This window comes from Ptiloglossa arizonensis, chromosome 3 (assembly GCF_051014685.1).
Source record: "Ptiloglossa arizonensis isolate GNS036 chromosome 3, iyPtiAriz1_principal, whole genome shotgun sequence".
Classification (NCBI taxonomy): Eukaryota; Metazoa; Arthropoda; class Insecta; order Hymenoptera; family Colletidae; genus Ptiloglossa; species Ptiloglossa arizonensis.
This window is the reverse complement of record NC_135050.1, coordinates 17287831-17308840: the sequence shown is the minus strand read 5'-3', so window position 1 is coordinate 17308840 and position 21010 is coordinate 17287831. Positions and strand designations below refer to the sequence as shown.

The 21010-nt window shown below is 35.6% G+C and overlaps 3 protein-coding genes across 5 annotated transcripts; 1 reads left to right on the top strand and 2 right to left on the bottom strand.

Moving 5' to 3' along the window:
* Positions 1 to 8416: 8416 nt before the first annotated feature.
* On the top strand, positions 8417 to 11246 carry LOC143144922 (uncharacterized; the record flags this gene model as incomplete). The annotated part of the gene is made up of 4 exons (XM_076307804.1): positions 8417 to 9497; positions 9546 to 9577; positions 9946 to 10291; positions 11140 to 11246. Coding segments are annotated over 4 exons (1566 nt in total), but the record flags the coding sequence as incomplete, so codon positions are not given.
* A 493-nt stretch (positions 11247 to 11739) lies between these two features.
* Positions 11740 to 14493, bottom strand: LOC143144390 (uncharacterized). 3 transcript variants are annotated; one of them, XM_076306740.1, is made up of 5 exons: positions 14475 to 14493; positions 14039 to 14114; positions 13560 to 13882; positions 13298 to 13497; positions 11740 to 13193 (listed from the first exon to the last, which is right to left on the bottom strand). In XM_076306740.1, exons 2-5 carry the CDS (start codon positions 14110 to 14112, stop codon positions 13092 to 13094), a joined length of 699 nt encoding a protein of 232 aa, XP_076162855.1. In that variant the 5' UTR covers positions 14113 to 14114; positions 14475 to 14493; the 3' UTR covers positions 11740 to 13091. The 3 variants fall into 3 exon arrangements, with proteins under 3 accessions (XP_076162855.1, XP_076162854.1, XP_076162853.1); XM_076306739.1 differs by lacking the exon at positions 14475 to 14493 and adding an exon at positions 14286 to 14372; XM_076306738.1 differs by lacking the exon at positions 14475 to 14493 and having other exon boundaries at positions 14039 to 14267.
* Positions 14494 to 16428: 1935 nt separating this feature from the next.
* On the bottom strand, positions 16429 to 19412 carry Rab14 (RAS oncogene family member Rab14). The gene is made up of 7 exons (XM_076306033.1): positions 18870 to 19412; positions 18016 to 18128; positions 17537 to 17663; positions 17300 to 17417; positions 17028 to 17146; positions 16766 to 16834; positions 16429 to 16656 (listed from the first exon to the last, which is right to left on the bottom strand). The coding sequence occupies exons 2-7, from the start codon at positions 18119 to 18121 to the stop codon at positions 16512 to 16514; spliced, it is 684 nt and encodes a 227-aa protein (XP_076162148.1). The 5' UTR covers positions 18122 to 18128; positions 18870 to 19412; the 3' UTR covers positions 16429 to 16511.
* Between the last annotated feature and the right edge of the window lie 1598 nt (positions 19413 to 21010).

The window sequence follows — 21010 nt, the reverse complement described above, 5'->3', positions numbered from 1 at the left end:
TCTTTTCATCGCAATTTCGATAACATTCTGTTGTTTCGGTAATTTCTGGAATACAGTTTTACGATATGTGATCCCAAAGTCACTTTGTAACTATTAAAAGATGATACCCCAACGATGAAACATCGAAGATGAAAACGAGGAATATATCGATGATTAAAAGTAAATATTTTTTTTTCTTTTGTTTCGGGTATCTTGAAAAATTGATACGCATCAAATACGAAAACACGAAGATCAAACAAAAATATTTTATACGAAATGTGTTTTTATAATATCATACTAACGAATACTACACTGTATCTTATATCAAAGATTTTCAATTTACTTTGCGTTCGGTGAATTAATCGTGTCTCAATTCCAAGCACTTTAATCGATAAAATGACTTAAACCTAAGTTTTTTCGTCATCGCGTGTATCCCTTTCTATTCATCTCGATTATCCTTTATTGGTTGTTGCCTTGAACTCCGTATTACGAGAAAGAAGACGGATTTTACATTGGCTTCAAAGTAGCCTTCGATGCTCCGTGGAACGTGACACAATGATTGCGAGCCATCGCGCAGGCAAAAGTAACAATCGTTCTTTTCTTTTTTTTTTATACACGTATATACTGGCAACTAATAGAATTTCACTGTCTTCTTCGAGTGCAAGGATTCTCGTTGGAGATATTGCTCAATGCAAGATTATAGAAATTAACCTTTGGCACTGGAAACGTTATTTCAGTCGATAGATTAACGGAGATCCTGCACCGATGCATTCGCATGATTTCTTAATCGTAAAGAGATCGTTAAAGGAGCAGATATATTGATTTTTAACAAACGTTCCTTTCAGCGCATCCATGTTACACACTTTCATTTCGTTCGGCATCGAATACCTCTTGCAACAAGAACAGCGGGGACACTTGCGGAAAATTGAAACTGATTCGATACCGTCGTAAAATTTTCCTATCCACCGATCATTTCGAAAGAATCCTTAACTTTCGAAGAAAACGAAAGGTAGACAAATAATATACAAAAATGCACAAATCGCATAAACGTCACGGTATAAAATATAATTTTATCGTTAACATAACGAATAAATATTGTACGAATAAACTTGAATCATGTACAAAGACATTGGTCTACGTCAACAGAGACGCCACGAATCACTGCCGAAATTGAATTGCATCCTAAAAAGGTGTACGTACCACCAGACACATGGTCACAGACACAAATACGTATCTGTATTATACAATATAAGTGCATATATACCACACAGACTCGCACATAAAATACAATTTTATCGTATACGTTTATGAATATTATTCGGGAAAAAAACTTTCGTTCGAAGGAGGAAAAAATGAATTTCCGACTCACAAACGTAACATTACTAGTTGATCTCGTGTGTTCAGTCGTTATCCAGGTAAAAAATTTGTCCAACGCTGCTGAAAACGCGCGAACCTCAACGTAGGAAAGTGTTGCACAAATTTATCGAAAATATACCCGCTGGTGTTCCCGTGTCGCGAAAACTTCCCTTATCACGGAAACTTAAGAAACGCGCGGCGCGTAACATTGTTAACCGGCAATAAGTCGTCCGGCGTTATATCAGAAGCGTAAGCGCCTAACCGCATTGCATCGTTAACGGCTCGGGTGTTGCAATTCGGTGAGACAGTTGTAGATCGATGTAGGGACAGTAAATTAGATCGGGCAAAGGAACATTACCTAACTGTAGCACGAGCGCTCATCTTCAGGCGCAGGCCTTCAACACTTTCACAGATCAAATAGAAGTGGTGAAACTCCTCCGATTATACCAGTGCATCGAACGGGTATATATCGCGTTTGCTCAGCCAGAGAAAGCACGCTCTGAATCATCGGAATAAATGGCCGCTGTTTAGAACGGATGCATCCTATTATAATGTGCATATATCCACCGATAAAAGTATCGCTATCGGCGATCGATCGTGGTATCGCGATAACGTGCTTAGAATTGCTAAATTTGTGCCGTGAGCTCGTTTTATCCCCTCTGAACGCGAGCCATCGCCGCTTCGCGATACCTACCCCGTGCTTTTTCCAAGTGTCGTGCAAGCCGCGGTCGTAATTCCATAAATAATGGGCGAGGATGATGGAATTATTTGCGAACGGGACGAAACTTTTGCGTTACGTGCCGAGATCAAGTTTTCGCGTAACACCGCGCTCGATATCGAACGACACCATCGTGTATTTTCGAACAATTGGAGAATCGTGGGCTAAGAAATTTGGAACAACGGACCGAATATCGAGAATGAAATTGAAAAGAAAGAAATTCGTTGAAATAATTCGTACGAAACTACAGTTGCGATACACGATATTCCGTGACAAGATATACTCTATCCGAAAGCTTAGTTGTTTACACGCCAAATGAAATATCGGTCGCTCTATAGAATGTGTAGTTAAGTACAGTCAAGAAAGTACAGAGATCTTTATTTCTACAGTGATTTCTACTACACCCTAAACTCTGTTCCTCTAATTCGTTTACAATCTATATATTTACAATAGAATTGAAAGACTGTTCAAGATTTCAAATTCAGAAGGGAGTTAAAAGTTTGAAACAATTTTAAATATCTATACACAGTATTGAACTATGATAAAAAGACGGCTAAACATTGTTACTACAATTTCATTTAGAGCCCCTGTATCTGAGAACGTAAAGTACCCGCCACGAGTTCAGATTCAGGAGAATTAGGAATTTTGTCCAATTGTAAATTTTTACACGTAGAACCGAACTACGTTTAGTAGAAGATAATCACGAAAGAGACTAAAAGTAACCGGGAGCAAGTATTTATTATTAGCGAATCAATCACGCTGAAAGAGAAAGAAGAAAATCATAAAGCATTTAAGAGATAGAAGCGATTGCAGAAGTTGCGCTTTGCGGAGGAAAGCGTACGCGATATAACGAGCATAATAAATTGCTCGTTTGAAGTGCGCTTACGATGTCGTGGAGAAACAATCGGGGTGCATAAAACTGCAAAAGTTGCATACGTACGCTAGGCAGAGCAATTGCTTTACGTAACAGTTATCTCCGAAACCAATTTGCTATCTTTCCTCGTTGACGCACCGCTGTGGAGATAATCATCGGAAAAACTATTAAGCAAGTTCCTCGAGTTAATTTAGCCATTCGTAATTTCATTTATTCTTGCTCATTTACTCTCCCCACCGGTAATGTCTTTTTACTCCGAGTACAATAGAGATTAATCTCTTCGTACCTCGCGCGATGCGTTTAAATGGTAATTCTTCTAATTTCACATCCAATACTTCCTCGATAAATAGAATCTTCAATTTCCCAAAGTTCCCGATTAACCCGTACCTTTTGCTCCGCGAGAATATCAATCTCCAGATTTGATTCCAAAAAAACGAGCGAAATAAAAGAACTCGAAACACGGCTGTAGATAGACGAATCTACGATTGAAATGTACAATTTTATTCAAATAAAACAATATTCCTAAGACCGAACACATTTCTTCTCCGTTAGAATATTACTACCAAAGTTCAAACTTAAGATCAAGTAGCGTCAAAAATGCTGCTGAATTACTGTCCCACAATTGTGACCTTATCCTTGTTCCCGACAAATTCTGAGCAAACACGAATCGCAATTTTTCTCAACCGATACGTAAATGTATTTTATTTGGTTGTTCGGAAAGTCATTTCGTTTTCCAAAATGGAGAATATATGATTCAATAAAATATTTATACGCTCTAAAAAAATCGTGTTTCCTTTTTCACCAAAAAAAAACGAAATGACTTTTCGAAGAAGCTAATATAAAAAGGAAACTGTAGTTATCAGCGAGAACGAGCTATCTTAATTAAATATAAAAAGAACGCGTGACACGGAAGATTGTCGTTGCAATAGTGTTGCGAGTCTACCTTTCTCTTTTCCAACGGGTTGCAAATTTCGTCCACAGCTTTCCTCGAGCAACGTGCAAGTGTATTGTTTTGCACGAACGAGAACAACATCATCCAACGACACGAAAGTGGTCGTTGCGAGTAAAAGCTGCGTTCATTTTCTTTTTTTCCAACGCGTTCCGTGCAAATTTCGACGGCAGCTTTTCCCGAGTGATGCATCAATGCCACAGGGAGCATCAGCTTTATCAAGCATAAAACAGTTCGCCTCCGGTCATTTATTAAATCTGAATACTCGTGGCGGTGTTGCGCGATGCAATTTATGCACAAGGATTCTCCGAGTCTCGCAACGCGCCGCGGTACGTAGCCGATGTATAATAAAACGGACACGGCGAGATACAATCGAAACTGTTCTAAACCGATTAAGACGAATTTCAGGATTCGCGAACACTATAAATCTCTGATCGTAAAAATCCAAGGTACCCGCCGCGCTATCTCACTCGTGTACGATGAGGTGCTGATACAATAAACCTGTGACGCAATCTTGCATAATGTATCCCTATCTTAACCAACATCCCACGTTGCCACCACCTGTATTCAGCACGAGTTCACTGATTGCACAAACTTTCTGCATCCAGGATGCAAGCGTGTGTACACGTTGGACAGTTGAATCCGTGTGTCTGCGTACCCCACTAATTCCGAGACGCGACATTTTTCGGTACAATTATATAAATCGGGCTTAATTAGTCGCGTAAAATTAATTAAGACACCGCTCGATTAAATTCGATCGTCGCACGGTTTCCACGGAAGAACGTCGCTGGAACGTTGATGCGTGTATTTTGCGATCGATCGATGATCACGATGAGAAATACGCGCAAGGTAAAATAATCACTGCGTTTGAAATTGACAGTGTACATTACTTCGAGAATTGAAATAGCGTACTCGAAGCCGTGATATAGACAAGGTACGTACGGTATTGAATAAGTATTATTGGGTTGTTCGGAAAGTCATTTCGTTTTTCAACATTGAGGATATATAATTTAATAAAATGTTTATACACTCTAAAAAAATCGTGTTTCATTTTCACTAAAAAAAAAAACGAAATGACTTTCCGAACAACCCAATATTATATACAACAAGGGGTACGAATGGTATTAAAGCTTCTTATTATTATCGAATACACATACGTATCGCGGACGATACGAAATAATTATTACGAGCGTCGAATACTATAAATTGAGATTTATAATTTGATAAATATAGTTAAAATTTATAATATTTATTGATATAAAATATTGTTCAGATATGTTACAAATAATTATTACACACCGAGAGATATGAGTTCCATCTGAAACTTGCAATAAGAACAATGGACAAATGATGCTTATTATGCATACGGTATATTATAAACACGCTTACCGTATGTATAAATTCTTTGAAGATTTATTATCTTTTCAGCGATAGCAAAAGAAAAAAAGAAAATAAAAACCAACGAATTTATGAACGCGTCGCGGTTAAGACGAAATAATTATTGTGGCATCGAACGATGTAAATTCCTTCGAAACTAACGTCGGTTATGCGAGCACGAAGTTACGTTGTGTAATTTGATAGGATTTGGCGCATCTCTTCATTCAATCCGTTCACTTATCCAGCGTAGTCCATAATTCCATGCTAAAGGATATGATTAAAATGCATTGATTCGAAGCTGATCAAGATTCACGTATGTACATTTTAAGCAGCGATGTTCTTAACCCCTTCATGTCTCAATGACGTCTATCTCGTAAAAACGTATGAGAAAGTCTCGCCGGCAGAAAGTACATCGTTGCCTTAACCACGCGGGACATAATAGGTTTAATTGCCATCTTTCCTTTTCGAGTACTCCCTCTATGAATTACGCGATCTTACTTTTTATAGAATCTTTCGGCCGGTTTCGTGCACATAGATGGTACACATTTTTTTGCCAACGGGTAAACGAGAAGCTATCTATTATTCCGTGCAAATGTTAGAAGTTTAAAGGTCTTGTTGTCCCCGTTCGTGGTTTAGAAAAACTGTCAAAGCCATCGATGTTAACGGTACAGGAACTTTCAAAATGCCGGATGCTTCCAACAATTGGCACCGTTACAATGATGCACCGTTCCCTTAATTATTCACACGACGAAGATCTACCTCCGATTCGGTCATCGAGTTAAATAGTCATAGTTGTTCTCTTACCCGAGTTACGTTTACCCCACCCAGTTACGTTTACCCTACCGTTCTCAGTTTCTCTCCACGGTTGTTCATCCGGTAGATAGTTTTACGATTATGAGTATCGTTTCCTCGTAATTAATTCTATTTGTTGTATCGTTTGTTCTGTCCGTGCGATAAATTTCATCAGATTTCGGTTCGTTAACGATCGATAAAGCGCAATTATTGGTTAATTATATTCGAAGATTCCGCGAAGCGGAGTTACATCGCCGTTTAAGAAAAGGGAACACCGAAGAATACATTCCACAGTTGCATGTATCGCGAGATTACCAAATTGAAAGTACAGGGAAAGTGTATTACGCCACGCAGAAATTGGACCGTATTAAATCCATGACATTCGTGTCGAAGGCTATTCGCCGGTTGCTAAATTAAATGGATGCTCGCTAAGACTGGAGCATTTTTAGAGCGACCGACGACCAACCGAGCATTCGCTAAACGCGCGAGTCATTTGGTTTCGTAACTAATCAAATCCTCGACTTACGCCGGATGAATTTGACTGGAATAGGTACATCTTCGCGCGAAACAATAAATAAATTTCAGAGAAAGAGTTTCGGTACGTCGACCGTGCCGTGCCGAGCGTGTGATTAATCGCGCGCAAAATATTAACATCGTGGAAGTAATAATTAAAAAGACATCAATGTATTTCTTTTCCTACGGATTACACGTACGCGTACATGTATATATTTATAAAAAAAAAAAGAAATAATTCGTCCAACGGTGCACGACTGTACATAATACGATCGAATACGATCAATCCTTACAATTCTCAGTACGAACCGATCGACTTGTTTCAACATTTTTAACCGTTGTTTTTTTCTTTTTATCTACTCATTCGCCTATTAATTTCAAGAGTATCGTCCACGATTAAAATGTATCCAATTCGCGAGACCGTAAAAATATTTCGATATTATTTCCCCTTTGACTTTGGGTACTTCGCCACGATTGGTTAAAAAAAATTAAACGAAGCGTCGCACAGCTGTGAGCGTGTACAGTAGACTCTGGGCACGAACCGAAACCACGAATTTACCGGTCAATTAATTAACAATTAAACGCTCCCGATCGATCATCCATCGGTGGATAACATTCCGGCTCCTAATTAGATGGTTATCCCGTAATTAGCGCACTCGTTTAACGTTGCCCAACGTCTTATTCGACGGCACGTATCGAGGAAGAGCACGAGGCATCGAACAATTTCGTGAAAGTCCGAATGCGAAGACGAACAGTATTAATCAAGCCGGTTAACGAAGACGAGCGGTCGAAGTTGCCATCCTTAGAAGGTCCGTATCCTTACGGAGTCCTGCATCCTTCTTCGGACCGCTCGTCTCCGACAGAGAACCACCACGAGTGGAGCGATGCTCGAAGTTAATGATGCGCTGCGTTGCGTTACAATATAGGATTCGTAACCCGTGAAATATGGAACGAACCCGTACTCTAGGTGGCTGATGCCGCGGTCCCACTCTTCTCCACCATCACTACCGTCACCGACTGATTCAACACCACCGTGACACAGTTACACGGTGCCTCGCTGTAAATCCTACCGCTTGCACCAAACCATGATCTAGAAACACGGATGAATCCCGGGATATATAAAGCGGATTAGAACCAAAGTTTGTCATTCCCTCGACACCGTCCTACGGTGGAAGGTGTGCACACAGTCAAGGTAGAACCGTACGCAGGAGCACAGGAGTAGACCTAGTGGCAAGCACCTCGTGTGATCCTCAGGCTCACCTTCTCAAGGATAAACGAGGGAAAACGAGTCGGCGAGGTTTATTGTTCGACGAGAGACCCACCGGTTCAGCACCATGTCTAAGGTGAGGAAACTGGGGGCAGAGGTGGAAGGGAAATTATATCTGTTGCAACTGATAAGCATCGAATAGGAAGAAGCTCGCGGCGAGGATTGCCTGTACGCCGGAATGTCGTTGTACTCTATGTCGAAACCGCTCGGGACCGTAAGTCGAAGTCTCCGCCACGAGGACAATTGAAACACGCGTTCTATTACTTGGGATCCTAGGATTGTCTACGGAGGGATGGAGAATGTAGATTGTCGTGTTCTTAGAATATTTGCGACATCGCGTCGTCCCGTGGCTGTGTTTAAATAACGGTGAACCCGGTGCCCCGCTCGATCGCTCGCAGGGATAATTTAAGATCGCCCGCGCAAGATCGACAACGACGGATCTCGGAACCAGTTGCGCTCCGATCGAAACGATCGAGTCGATCGATCGGGATTGGGTTAACACTTTCCAACGAACAGAAATCTCATACATTCGTGATTCTCGATACTTCTTCCTATTTCATTATCCGCGTGATTACAGTTATCCGTTAACCGTTTATCTGTACACTTGCCGAAATCACGCTTTTACAGATCGGACTAGCAGTATTCATCGTGGCCCTCACCCTGGTGCGCTCCGAGCCCCCGGTGAACTCTTACTTACCACCTGGCGGCGGTGGTCCTGGGGGTGGTAACGGTGGAGGAGGCGGCGGTGGTCCATCGAACACTTACGGACCACCTGGTTTCGACGGTCAGAATGGCAACGGAGGAGGCAACGGAGGCGGCGGCGGCGGCGGCGGTGGTGGTGGTGGTGGTTTGTCGAACAGTTACGGGGTACCAACCGGTGGAAATAACGGTTACAATGGCGGCGGTTCTGGGAATGGAAGATCCGGTTCGAACGGCGGGAGGAACGGTGGCGGCCGAGGGAACGGTTTCGGGGGTGGTCAACCGTCCAGCACTTACGGGGCACCGTCCAACGGATTTGGCGGGAACGGAGGTTCGGGGAATGGAAAACCATCGAGTAGCTACGGAGCACCTGGTGGAGGGAATGGAAAACCATCGAGCAGCTACGGAGCACCTGGTGGAGGAAACGGATTCGGCGGTGGTGGCAACGGTGGTTCCGGTAAAAACCAGTTCAATGGCGGCCCTTCGAGCAGCTACGGAGCTCCCGAAGGTGGTAACGGTTTTGGCGGTGGCAACGGTGCTGGATCTCTCTCCGCTCTCTACGGTCCTCCGGGAAGGAACGGAAACGGTGGAAACGGTGGAAACGGTGGAAACGGTGGAAACGGCGGGAACGGTGGAAACGGTGGACGACCATCGAGCAGCTACGGTGCACCATCTGGAAACAATGGACGACCATCGGGACTTTACGGGCCACCAGGCAGAAACGGAAATAACGGTGGTGGAAATGGAGGATATAACGGTGGCAATGGTGGCAGTGGTGGTTTTGGTGGGGGCAACGGTGGATACCCGTCTGGAGGACCCGGTGGTAACGGAGGTGGAAACGGTGGTTATCCCTCCGGTGGACCAGGTGGAAATGGCAATGGCGGTTACCCATCCGGTGGACCCGGTGGAAATAGAAACGGCAACGGTGGATATCCATCAGGTGGGCCAGGTGGAAACGGAGGTGGCAATGGCGGTTACCCGTCTGGTGGACCGGGTGGAAATGGAAACGGCAATGGCGGAGGTTACGGCGAAAATGGACAGGACGAAAGTAACGTGAGTAAACCTTCGTAAATGTCTACTTTGTTCTTATAGAATAGTCCACTTTCATCGGCGAAGGGAGAACAATATTTTTAAAAGACGTTACGGACATTTGGCTATCAGATTCTAAATTGAACGTTAAGTGACAATTTCCCTGAAACTTACGTGTCGTTTAAGCCACGCGAAAGTAACGGTTCGCGAGAGGTCGTAAATTAAATACAAAGTCGAAGTAACGTTTCACGAATCGATAGAGTAACGACGTGTGTGATACGTATTGCGACAAATGAATTCTCGAGATCCGTAACAGACGTATTGTTGTACCGTTCGTCGCGTTTTTCACTGTCGTGAACAATTGGGAAAAGAAAATGGTGACTGACGTTTAGGAACCAGCGAAATACGAGTTCTCGTACGAAGTGAAGGACGAACAATCCGGAGCTGATTATGGACACACGGAAACCAGAGACGGAGATCGCGCGCAGGGAGAGTTCAACGTTCTGCTTCCTGATGGAAGAAAGCAAATTGTTGAGTACGAGGCCGATCAAGATGGATTCAAACCTCAGATTAGATACGAGGGTGAAGCAAACGCCGAAGGATACGGTTCTGGCGGCCCGGGTGGAAACGGTGGAGATAATGGATACCCGAGCGGTGGTCCTAATGGAAATGGAAATGGCGGAAACGGCGGAAATGGCAATGGAGGTTATCCGTCAGGAAGGCCAGGTGGTAACGGCGGTGGATCCGACGGCGGTAACGGTAAGAGCATTTTTCGATTAATTTTCAACAATTATGATATTAGAGAACGGTGTCCAGTACTGGTGTAGGTTACTTAAAAGATAACTGCTTTGTGTCGCAAATTGTCGTTATTCGGAATTGTTTGATCAAATTTGGGAAAATAATATTTCCAAGGTACAATGAAACGAATCGTACTCGAGGATGCACAATGGAAAATGGTGAAAATTGTTCTCCATAACATAAGGTACAGCTCGTTATTAATTGCAACCATCGAATATCGTTTTCCCAATGCTTCTATACACTTTGTAATTAAGTCATTGGTCTTAGCGTTTTTGCAAATTTCACATTTAGAGCTAAGGAAATCCTTACGAAGTCGACTTAATTGTATGCTTCAAAGAAGAGATAAAAACAACAGTATGGTACATTCGCGAACATAAAAATATTATCTGTTTGACTTTCTAAATCTCGAATCAAATTAAAGAAATTTCTACGTTTACACGATCGACTTTCTATTATTTTTTCCATGTTTTAAACACTTTTACAATTTATCTCCTCGTGTAAATTTTCATTATAGAGATACGTACAAATACGACAAAGAATTTAACAAGATAAAATAATGTCACAATATTTGATCCGTTTGAATCCATTTACAACTTTCGATAAATATATGATATAGTTGCAAAGTTACGACAACCTTTGAGTCAAGCTCGCAATGTTACGCAATTTAGATTTTTTAACAGGCAGCAAGTGGTTTTGTAACTTCTTCGAAAGAACGCTAAGGATTGTCAACGAGTGTGAATAGTATGTATTTACACAAATGCATCGAATTTGGTGTTTTTCTTTCTCAGGTGGATATCCATCTGGAAGACCAGGCGGTAATGGTGGCAACGGTAATGGAGGATATCCATCCGGAAGTGGTGGCGATGCCGCGGCCAACGGAGGATACCAATATTAAATATCCATCTAGGTGTAGCGATATATGTACTTGTACATATGTCGCCTATACTACAAAAAGGGAATGCATAGGGCAACGTTTTTCATAACGCATAGGATAGCCTACGTCTGGAACAGTAGAAATGCGGCTGTAACTATAAGTGATGATTACCTTAGCACGATTGAATTCTTACATCGATGTCTAATGTACTCGATCGTTTTAGAATATTTCCGATTTAACGAATATGGAGGGAAGAAAACGTTTGACTGTAAAAACGAGCATGCTTTTAAGGCGCAACGCTTCGTTTGTTTCAGACGCGGTATCCTATAGTATTACTATAGTATAAAGAAAGAAATTATTCATACGATACACACAAACACCTCACAGTCGATTCTTAGGAGTAAACGATACCGTTCTATATTAATTGCATACATATTATGCATTATGTTTATGATAAAATGATACGTTGCGATAATATGAACGGTGCCGCTTAATTGACTTAGCAAACGCAGCGTCATTGACTCTTTTTATTAACGTCTTTTTTTTTTTTAACATTTACAATAAGGCTCACACATCGATTGGTTACTTTCGTATGTACGCTTATGTAATTTCACGCGTACGATTTTCGTGTTCTTTGATAGAGCATTGAAAATATTTTCTTTTTCTTAACTTACGTCAATTTACCTACGAGTTTACGACCATAATTAGATGTACGCTAAGTTTTAACGTTTGTTAAGGTATATTTTGTATTTATTACTATTTATCATATTATGTATATTTTAACGATGTTTAAAATGTAGTTGTAGAAACGAACGTCCGCATAAATAAAAGTTGCGGTAGGCCATAATGTGTTCAGTTTTTCACTCACACCTTTCACGCTGTGTAAACGCGTTTTACAAATTATTGTATGGATGTGCGTGGCATAAATAATATTGTAACACTAACTTTATCCTTATCCTTATATCGATCGAATATTTTCTTGTAATGTAGTTATCGTGTTAGACAATCGCGTGGAATCTTTTCTTATGCTTGCGAATCGAATTTTTAAATTTTATATTAGATCACGGTAAAAAGTGACGGTTTATAAGGTATTACAATAAATATATTTTGAAATACAACCGTCAAAGAAACAGGTAGTTGCAATACCGAAAGAACAGTAAGTTATTTTTTTTTTTTTTGTATTTCATACGTACTACTTGTATCTCAAAATCAAGTATTGAATTTCAGTTCTGAAGACAAATTTGTCACGAAATACAAGAAAACATCAGGAAACACGGTACACATTTTGAACCAAATAAACTCTACAAACCGATAAACTAATATTTGAAATGACGTTCAAATTGAATATATGTGAAAACTCGTACTACGCAAGTCAAAAGTCTTCTTACAATTAAAAGCGAAATAATTTCATAAAAAGTTAATTCAAAGTTTAAATAAGTTTTCATTTATGGTCGAAATTGAGTTTTTTAACCGTACACAAAAAAATGTTCGGTGCTCCGGAATCCAACTAAAACTGTAGGTTCCTAATTAATAACCAATAGTTGGTATCAGCTAACGCAACAATCAAAGATTTATAATATATGATTGCAACAACAATTTTAAATGCTCTATCAGTGCAGCAAAAATATTTAAAAATATTCTTAGTTCACATGAGACTATTAACAATGATTTACTAACCGTGTGTACAGCATTAATTGATAAAATTAACTAAATATTCATGTATCGATTTTTAAGTTGCATCATACTAATGCAGTTTATACAGCTAAATGTGAATGAAGAAACAGTTTAATATTATACATATTATTTAATTTTAAATAATATTTATTTATTTTGTTGTATTTTTAATAGAACTAAATTATTCAACTATTAAGAGACATTTGAATGTATTAAATCTACTATAGCTTTCTGTCTGAGAGTATATAACTTTTTCACCCATCTGTCAAATCTTGCATCTTGATCAAGCATTATCTAAAACAAATAAACGTAAGAACAATAAATTATACGGATTCTTACATTTATATACAACATAATTAATAATAATAGTAATAAATAAATAAAAGAAAATACACTACCGACGAATGAAAAATACTCTCCGACCCAGAAGGAACATCAGCCACTGTGGGAACATGTATAGTGTCTGCAGTAATATCTATAACAATATTTTTAAACTTCTTTTCCTTTGAATTAGATATAAACTGTTTAGGTTGAAAACCTTCAGAGTTAATTTCCTCTAAAACACCCTCTTTAAAACGTGGCTCGATTGGAAAATCATCTGTAAAAAATAATTCTGTATCAAGTTTAAATCAAATAAGAAAATAAAGACTGATATCATACCTTTTAGTACTACATTTTTAGGTTTTTCAGGCACAGTAGTTTTTACATTTGACTGCGAGCTACTTGAACGGCTGCCTGATTTTTCTCTTGAAATTGATCTAACTTTCCTATTTGAGCGGTCAGAAGAGCGTGATTTGGAATGATATCTATGCCTTTCTCTACCTTTTGAACTACTATTTCTGGAGTTTCTGTAACTTTTTTGACTATGATCTCTGTCTCTACCTCTACTTCTAGAATGCGACCGATGTCTGCGTTTCGTTTTTGAATGTTTAGATGATCTTCTTCGATGAGGCGATGAATCACTGGAATCTGAACTAGATGATCTAAATAAAAATATAATTTCAATATTTCAAACTATTTATTTTCAGATTTCATTTTTTTATAGTAAGTACGTTACTATTACTCACGATTTTGTATATCATTCAATATCATTCTCATCGTATCATTATAGGTCTAGGAAATTACACATATAAAATTACCTGGATCTCCTGCTACGTCTTCGTCGATATCTGCTGTTGTGATCCGAATCTGATTCACTGGAATACCTTGCCATAACTGTGAAAGAATTCTTTGTTTATTTCATGTTTAGGTTAACCACAACATCAATGCTACGCAGAATACACATATGACATTTATTGCTCTTCAGTGTCGTTCATACGTTTGTACATGAAAACATACACGTTTACACTAGGGAATTCAGTATAAATGAAATAAAAATGAATTTACACGTTAATTGTTGTTTTATACGATCCACTTTGCTCAATATAACATAATATAAAATTATCAAATATTATAACAATAATTGAAATAATTTTGAACACAAAACTATTCAGTTACATATACCCGTACTTCTATCCTACTGTGTATTTATTTTTCTCAATTAATTTAGCTACTATTAAAATACAAATATATTACTTTGAAATAATATATTAAATATTGAAATTAAATTTTAATAACAATATTTTTTACTTCAATCATTTAACCTAACTTTGTATATATATAGTATTTTCTTCAACACTCTCTAAACATTTATTTTAAGATGTTTTCCCTAGTCAGTTTATCTTTTATATCAATGTTTTAAGTAATTTATATAACATTTCATAATTGTAATTGAATCTTGTATATAGACTATTTTTTATTTTAATTTGTTTTGTTTTGTCACGTAGTATAAATGTATTAAATTTAAAAAGCACCTTACCTCACTGCATTTTACTTTAAGCTCTTTATTGAATTCCTAAAAACCTTTACATAATTTTCAGAAACAGAAGAACAAGGGGCCATATGACATTTATTCCAAAATATTTGCTTCAATGTTAAATGTTCTAAATAAAGGAATTATTAACAATTATACTTTACAATAGAAATTAAAATATTTTGGTTAAAATTTGATTACATTTTTGTTATTTAGGATAAGGTGTTAATAATTCTATTACTTCTATAATAGAAATATTTATTTCTACTGTGAATTACTTATATGTACAAAATATGAAAGATATGATGATGAATAATTAAAACTTGAAATATGTTTAAATAATAGTAATATATATTAAATGAAAAGTATATATTGTCATTACTTTACATATTGATTTGCTTTTTAAAGCATTTAGACTTTATAATACATGTGTATTATAAATAGGAGAACAATTAGTTTGGAATAGTCTCGAAAAGCTTCAGTCAAATTTATTTGAAGTGAGCTTTTACATTTCTTTACCAATACAAATGCAAAACGTGTTTATAATACATTAAATAGAATAAAATTATAGTCACTTCTTCACCAATTTAATTTCTCTTTTATATCATTTTCAATAAATTTATTTTAAAAATTTTGCATTACTGATAACATGTAAAAGTGGTGTTTAAGAAATAATTAAAATTACAACTAATCGAGAAATATTTATATTAAATTTCGTAACTAGATTCTTCATAAGCAATGTAGTACAATTAAACATAAATGAAGTTTAAAAACATATAATATTAACTATATAAATTTATGTAATACTTCAGTTTTAGCTGTATGAAAACCATGTGGGTAAACGTGATATATCATATTCAAGAATATGTTCTACACAAAATATTACTTTCTGATATTTCTAATTTTCGGAATAATAGTAACAATAACAATGTACTAAGTATTTTCCTTACTAACAAGGAAATATTGCAAAAAGTTAGCAACTTTTGTATTCAAAATTAAAATATTTTTCAAGCATAAAACGAAAACTATAACTTTACAATTTGTAGAACTTTTACACTCCATACAATATGAAATCAGTGTTGCAATTATGAAATAATTCAACTGATATTAATCTTGTTTCATTATGTCATTTTATAATAACTTTCTCTTGCTATTAAGTTTAAATGTATTACCAACAATCTTTTTTCCTAAGCTTATAGTACAACAGCTTCCAAACTGTAAACTAGATAACAAACACGAATCAGACGTGCTCGATCTTGTTACACGAATTTAATTTACAGTGGTAAATATTTATCTTATTTGACTGCGTCACATTCATATTTATCATATTTTCATGTGATTAGGTAAATATTTCGTATATTGCACCTTGTACGTGTGTACTATAAAGTCTGTGAGTACAACATATTGTCTAATATTAAACTTTTTATGCAACAAAATATAAGATCTACGGAACATATTTGTAAATTACAATAATCATACAAAAGCTGTAACATTGAAATGTCAATCTCAATGTCAATACAGAATCATTGTTATTAACACAATTTACATGTATATGTTTATACTGAGTCATATATTCATACAACATACTTTGCAAATTAGTTCTAACTTGAAAAGAATTGATATCATTCATTAAGTAGTTTGACTTATCAAAGGTTAAGGGATAAAGACAAGAGACTATTTGCTTTCTATACTTAGTATAAATCATATATGCATTAATAGTACAGATGAATTCATATATCTATATACGAACAAATAAAGACCTAACAGGAGCAAGAATCCTTTCCTCCTTGTTGTCCATTAGATACTCCTTGAAGATTGGTACGACCTGATTGACTGTGTTGATTGGATTGACTGGATTGAATGGGATTATGTTGAACTCCAGATTCTGCTGCATTTAAGTCCAAACTGTATATAAAGAAATCATCATATGAACATTGTACATAAAACAACAGAAAAGAGCACTAAGAGCACTGTATATAAAGAAATTATTTTATGAAATATTTATTTAACTCACCGTCCATCTTGTATACTTTGGAATATTTTTTTTGCTGTTTCCAAAAATGCTTCTTCAACATTATGTCCTCTAATTAAAAAAGATAATAAATTTGATGTGTAAATCTTGTTAGGTACTATGCATGGTGTGAAAGGTAGGCATATAATTTAAATGAATGAATACAATATCTAGTAGTATTAGTAATTCAGAATTAAATGTAACATTTGTATAATAAATTTAATTGTTCATATAGTGTGATTCATGAACAATATAAATAACTTACGTCTTTGCACTAGCCTCTACAAACATAAGACCATTTTCATCTGCAAATTGTTTAGCTTCTTCATAGGTAACATCCCGCTGATCTTCCAAGTCACTTTTGTTACCAATTAAAAATATAACCTGCAAGTAGAACATGTAAAGTTTTTTGTTACCTACAAAATGTAAATTTACTATTCATATAATATAAGAAATACATCATTCAACATTTGTGCACAATGAAGTTACACTTTACAGACGTAAATACCATTATGTAAAATATCATATTTTGCATACAGTGCTTGGATTTGTTAAATTCCTCGTATCTGTAAGCCAGCTGCTAAGATGATTATAAGTTGAACGACGAGTAATGTCATATACCATTAATGCTCCGGCTGCACCTCGGTAATACGATCTACAGCATGTACATATATATATATATATACATGTATATAAATATATATATATATATTTTATATTGCATCTTTACATTAAATATTACAATATGTAGGTAACAAATGGACATATTCACACCTTGTAACTGCTCGAAAACGTTCTTGTCCAGCAGTATCCCATATTTGTAATTTTATTTTTTGTCCTGCAACTTCAATAATTCGTGTTCCAAATTCAACACCAATAGTATGCGGGCAATCTGCCATAACTATAATGTAGAATAAATGTTTACATTATTTAACAATAGAGCTTCACATACAATAGAATATCAATAATAGTTTAATTTGAAAATAATATATCTAAAATAATAAATGATAAGTATTACTTTACGTAAATTAACATGCTGTAAACACATTATTGTCACCTCGGTTAAATAGACATATGACAAATACTTATACCTATAAATCTAATTTGTTTAAAAGGATTATTTTTAATCATCCTTATATATTTTACTCATACCATTATAACCTTAAGATATTTTTAACAAAACTTAAGTATAAAATTAATACAAAATTTTTTAATTAAATTCTTTTTCTAATTCATGCAATGAGGTAACTTACATTTTTTTTCTGTAAACTGATGTAATAAACATGATTTTCCTACTCCCATATCTCCTACGATGATATACTTAAAGATATAAGAGTAATTATAAGGACCAGTTGACATTTTGTACCTGTAAGTAAATAATCTATAAAATGCTGAATTTTACTATAAATTAAAGTATATTCTGTTAGATTATATTCATAGTCAGAATATAGGAGGATTATAAATAAAACATATGAAATAAGATATATGCAAACATATTAAAATGTGATAAACTATCAATATGTTATTCAAAATCAAATTTACTAAACATACTTACTTAAAAGTATAATTTGTATAAGTATGACATATTAAATTGATATACATGTAATGCAAAATTATTGAAAATAATATTTTTATTATGAATGCATTAATGTTATAGATTTATATTAGATCACTGCATAATTTTATTATTATAACAAAACAGGTAAAATATTATTTCCAATCGTAGCATGGATTTCTAATAACAAAATTTGATTACCGATGGATAACATTGTTACAAAGTTATATATCAACATTATATTAATTTCAGTTATTTCTAGGAACTAACATGTTTTGCAAAAGCATATGTCATACTATAAAATAAAATAAGATAGAAATATTCATTTAAAGATGTATTTCACAACAAAACATTAGTATTGAAACAATATTAGCTTATACAGTAATTACTTTACTGTCATCACAGAGTATTACAATTGCTAAATATTAGTTTAAAAAGATGCGAAGATATTAGTTCTTAAATTTGTAAATACAAGCATTCTAAACTCAAGTTCCTAATGACAACTGTTCGATAAAAAAAAGTTCCGATGTCAACAATACAGCCTCTACTCACCGTTTTGCAGTTCACTACCGTGAAATGTTTTTTCACAAATTGAATTACGAGGTCTTCTGCAAATTGTTGTTACTACAGTCTTTATATCACGCACAATATGGCAGGTCACTGTCGCTAATAACGATGGCGGCGAATAAACGTCAAACCACCTGTCACTGGCTTTTTAACTGTTCTACGTATGTCTTATATCCATACGTTGAGAATTTAATCTTTAATGTAACGGTTCAACTTCTACAGTGATTGAAAATGAAGCAGGCAGACACAAATGCAATGTATTTTATTGGACAATTTTATAAGACCATAGAAAGATGGACAAAGATGGGTACCATTTAACTGTAGTGGCGGTAATACTATACATATATAGTAGCGGTCAAATGTTTGAAGACATTTATTTCGCTAATATTTATGATCTCTCCGATTTTAATAAAATGTTGGTATATTGATTACGTTATTATGAAATTAATGTACTACTTTGTACAAATTGTACATTATTTGGTCTATTCAGAGTACAATAATTAGAATTATAAAATAAGGTTGGTATTTCGTTCAGGTATTATCAGGTACTACCAGGTATTGTTGATGGATTCGTCAGTACTGTTGTTAGACAGTGATGCCAGATTCAACATCGGGAGTCACAGGCACTGATGCCAGATTTAATATCGGGAGTCATGGACAATGATGCCAAATTTAATATCAGAAGTTACAGGCGGTAATATTAGATTTGATACCCAGTGTTACAGGAAGCTACAGCAAATTTCCCACACCATCTCACATATTAGTGTACGATGTACGTGAGCTGAATACTTAGGACATTTGATAATTGTTTACAAAAGAGACCTTCTCATAGATTTAACAGTTTTGGTATATGTTGAAAAGGATATATTTCTTGGTGTTCTGGTGAAAAAAACAAACAAAAAAATAAAATAATAAGCAATTACAATTTAATTTGAACTTTGAATTATTTATTCATCATTATTGTCTTGAAAATAGAACTAGACTAGGTCTAATAGAAAATGGAATAGTCTAGGTTAGTTTAGTTTTATTTTGAGTATTTCCTGTGATTCCCGATATCGCATCAATACTCGTAAATAAAGGTTTGTTTTCATGTGACATAAAATAACATTTGTCACCGTAGAAACCTGAAGTATCACATCATAATGTTTTGATAAAATTCGAGACTAAGTCAATAAAACTTCCAATTGCAAGATTATACTTCATTCAGCGAGATGAAAGCATCCGGTAACCAAATTATAGACGAAATATAAAATAGATATTACAGGCAATGCTTTTTCCTGTCACATGGATTGAAGGCTCTCAGGCCTTTTACCATTTTGGTGTCACATCCAACGTTATCGATTCAAAATAGAATAAGATTTCAACGCTACAAACGGTGAGATTTAAAACTAAGTAAATCGAAAGTTACTTGAAATTAATTAAAAGGGTCGATTTGAATTCAGAGGACGCACTAAAAATCTGTATCAGGTTTTGCGCGGAAATTAAATACACAATGAAATGATTTTCCGATTGTTACAACAGATAGAACAGATTCTAAAGTCTAAGCTAATAGGAAAAATAAAACAGTTTACTTTACATATCCAGCAGTCAAGTTACATTTATAATTAATTTTATAACGAAGGTCGCAGACAAGTTGTTCATATTATTTGTTGTATATTTAGTGTTTGCAATAAAATGCTGATTGGTGAGATGGCTACTTTTATTTAAGATATTTGTTCGATTTTTAAACTTGATATCCGGAGAACATGATAGTCAAGCAGGTGGCACCATTCTACGGATTTCTGGAATTGTGACGCCACTTTCAAGATATTTAACGAATATAAATTTTTGTTTAAGTAATAATTAATTTCCAAAAATTTTACGAATAATTATTTTTTTTAGATTAGCAATAGTTTGAAATGTATTTTCGTACTTTTTCTCAGTTAAATCAAATAACTTAAAGAAAGGAAAAGATGGGTCTAAATAAAAAGCACTTCAAAAATACTCTGAATTTGTTTTGTTTGTTAACATAAATGTACGTTTCGTATAAGTTAATAATAATTGTTTTCTATAAATATTTGTGCAATAATACGTATTTATACGTTAATGTTAACACATTTTGAGGATATGTTGAAGGGAGATATTTT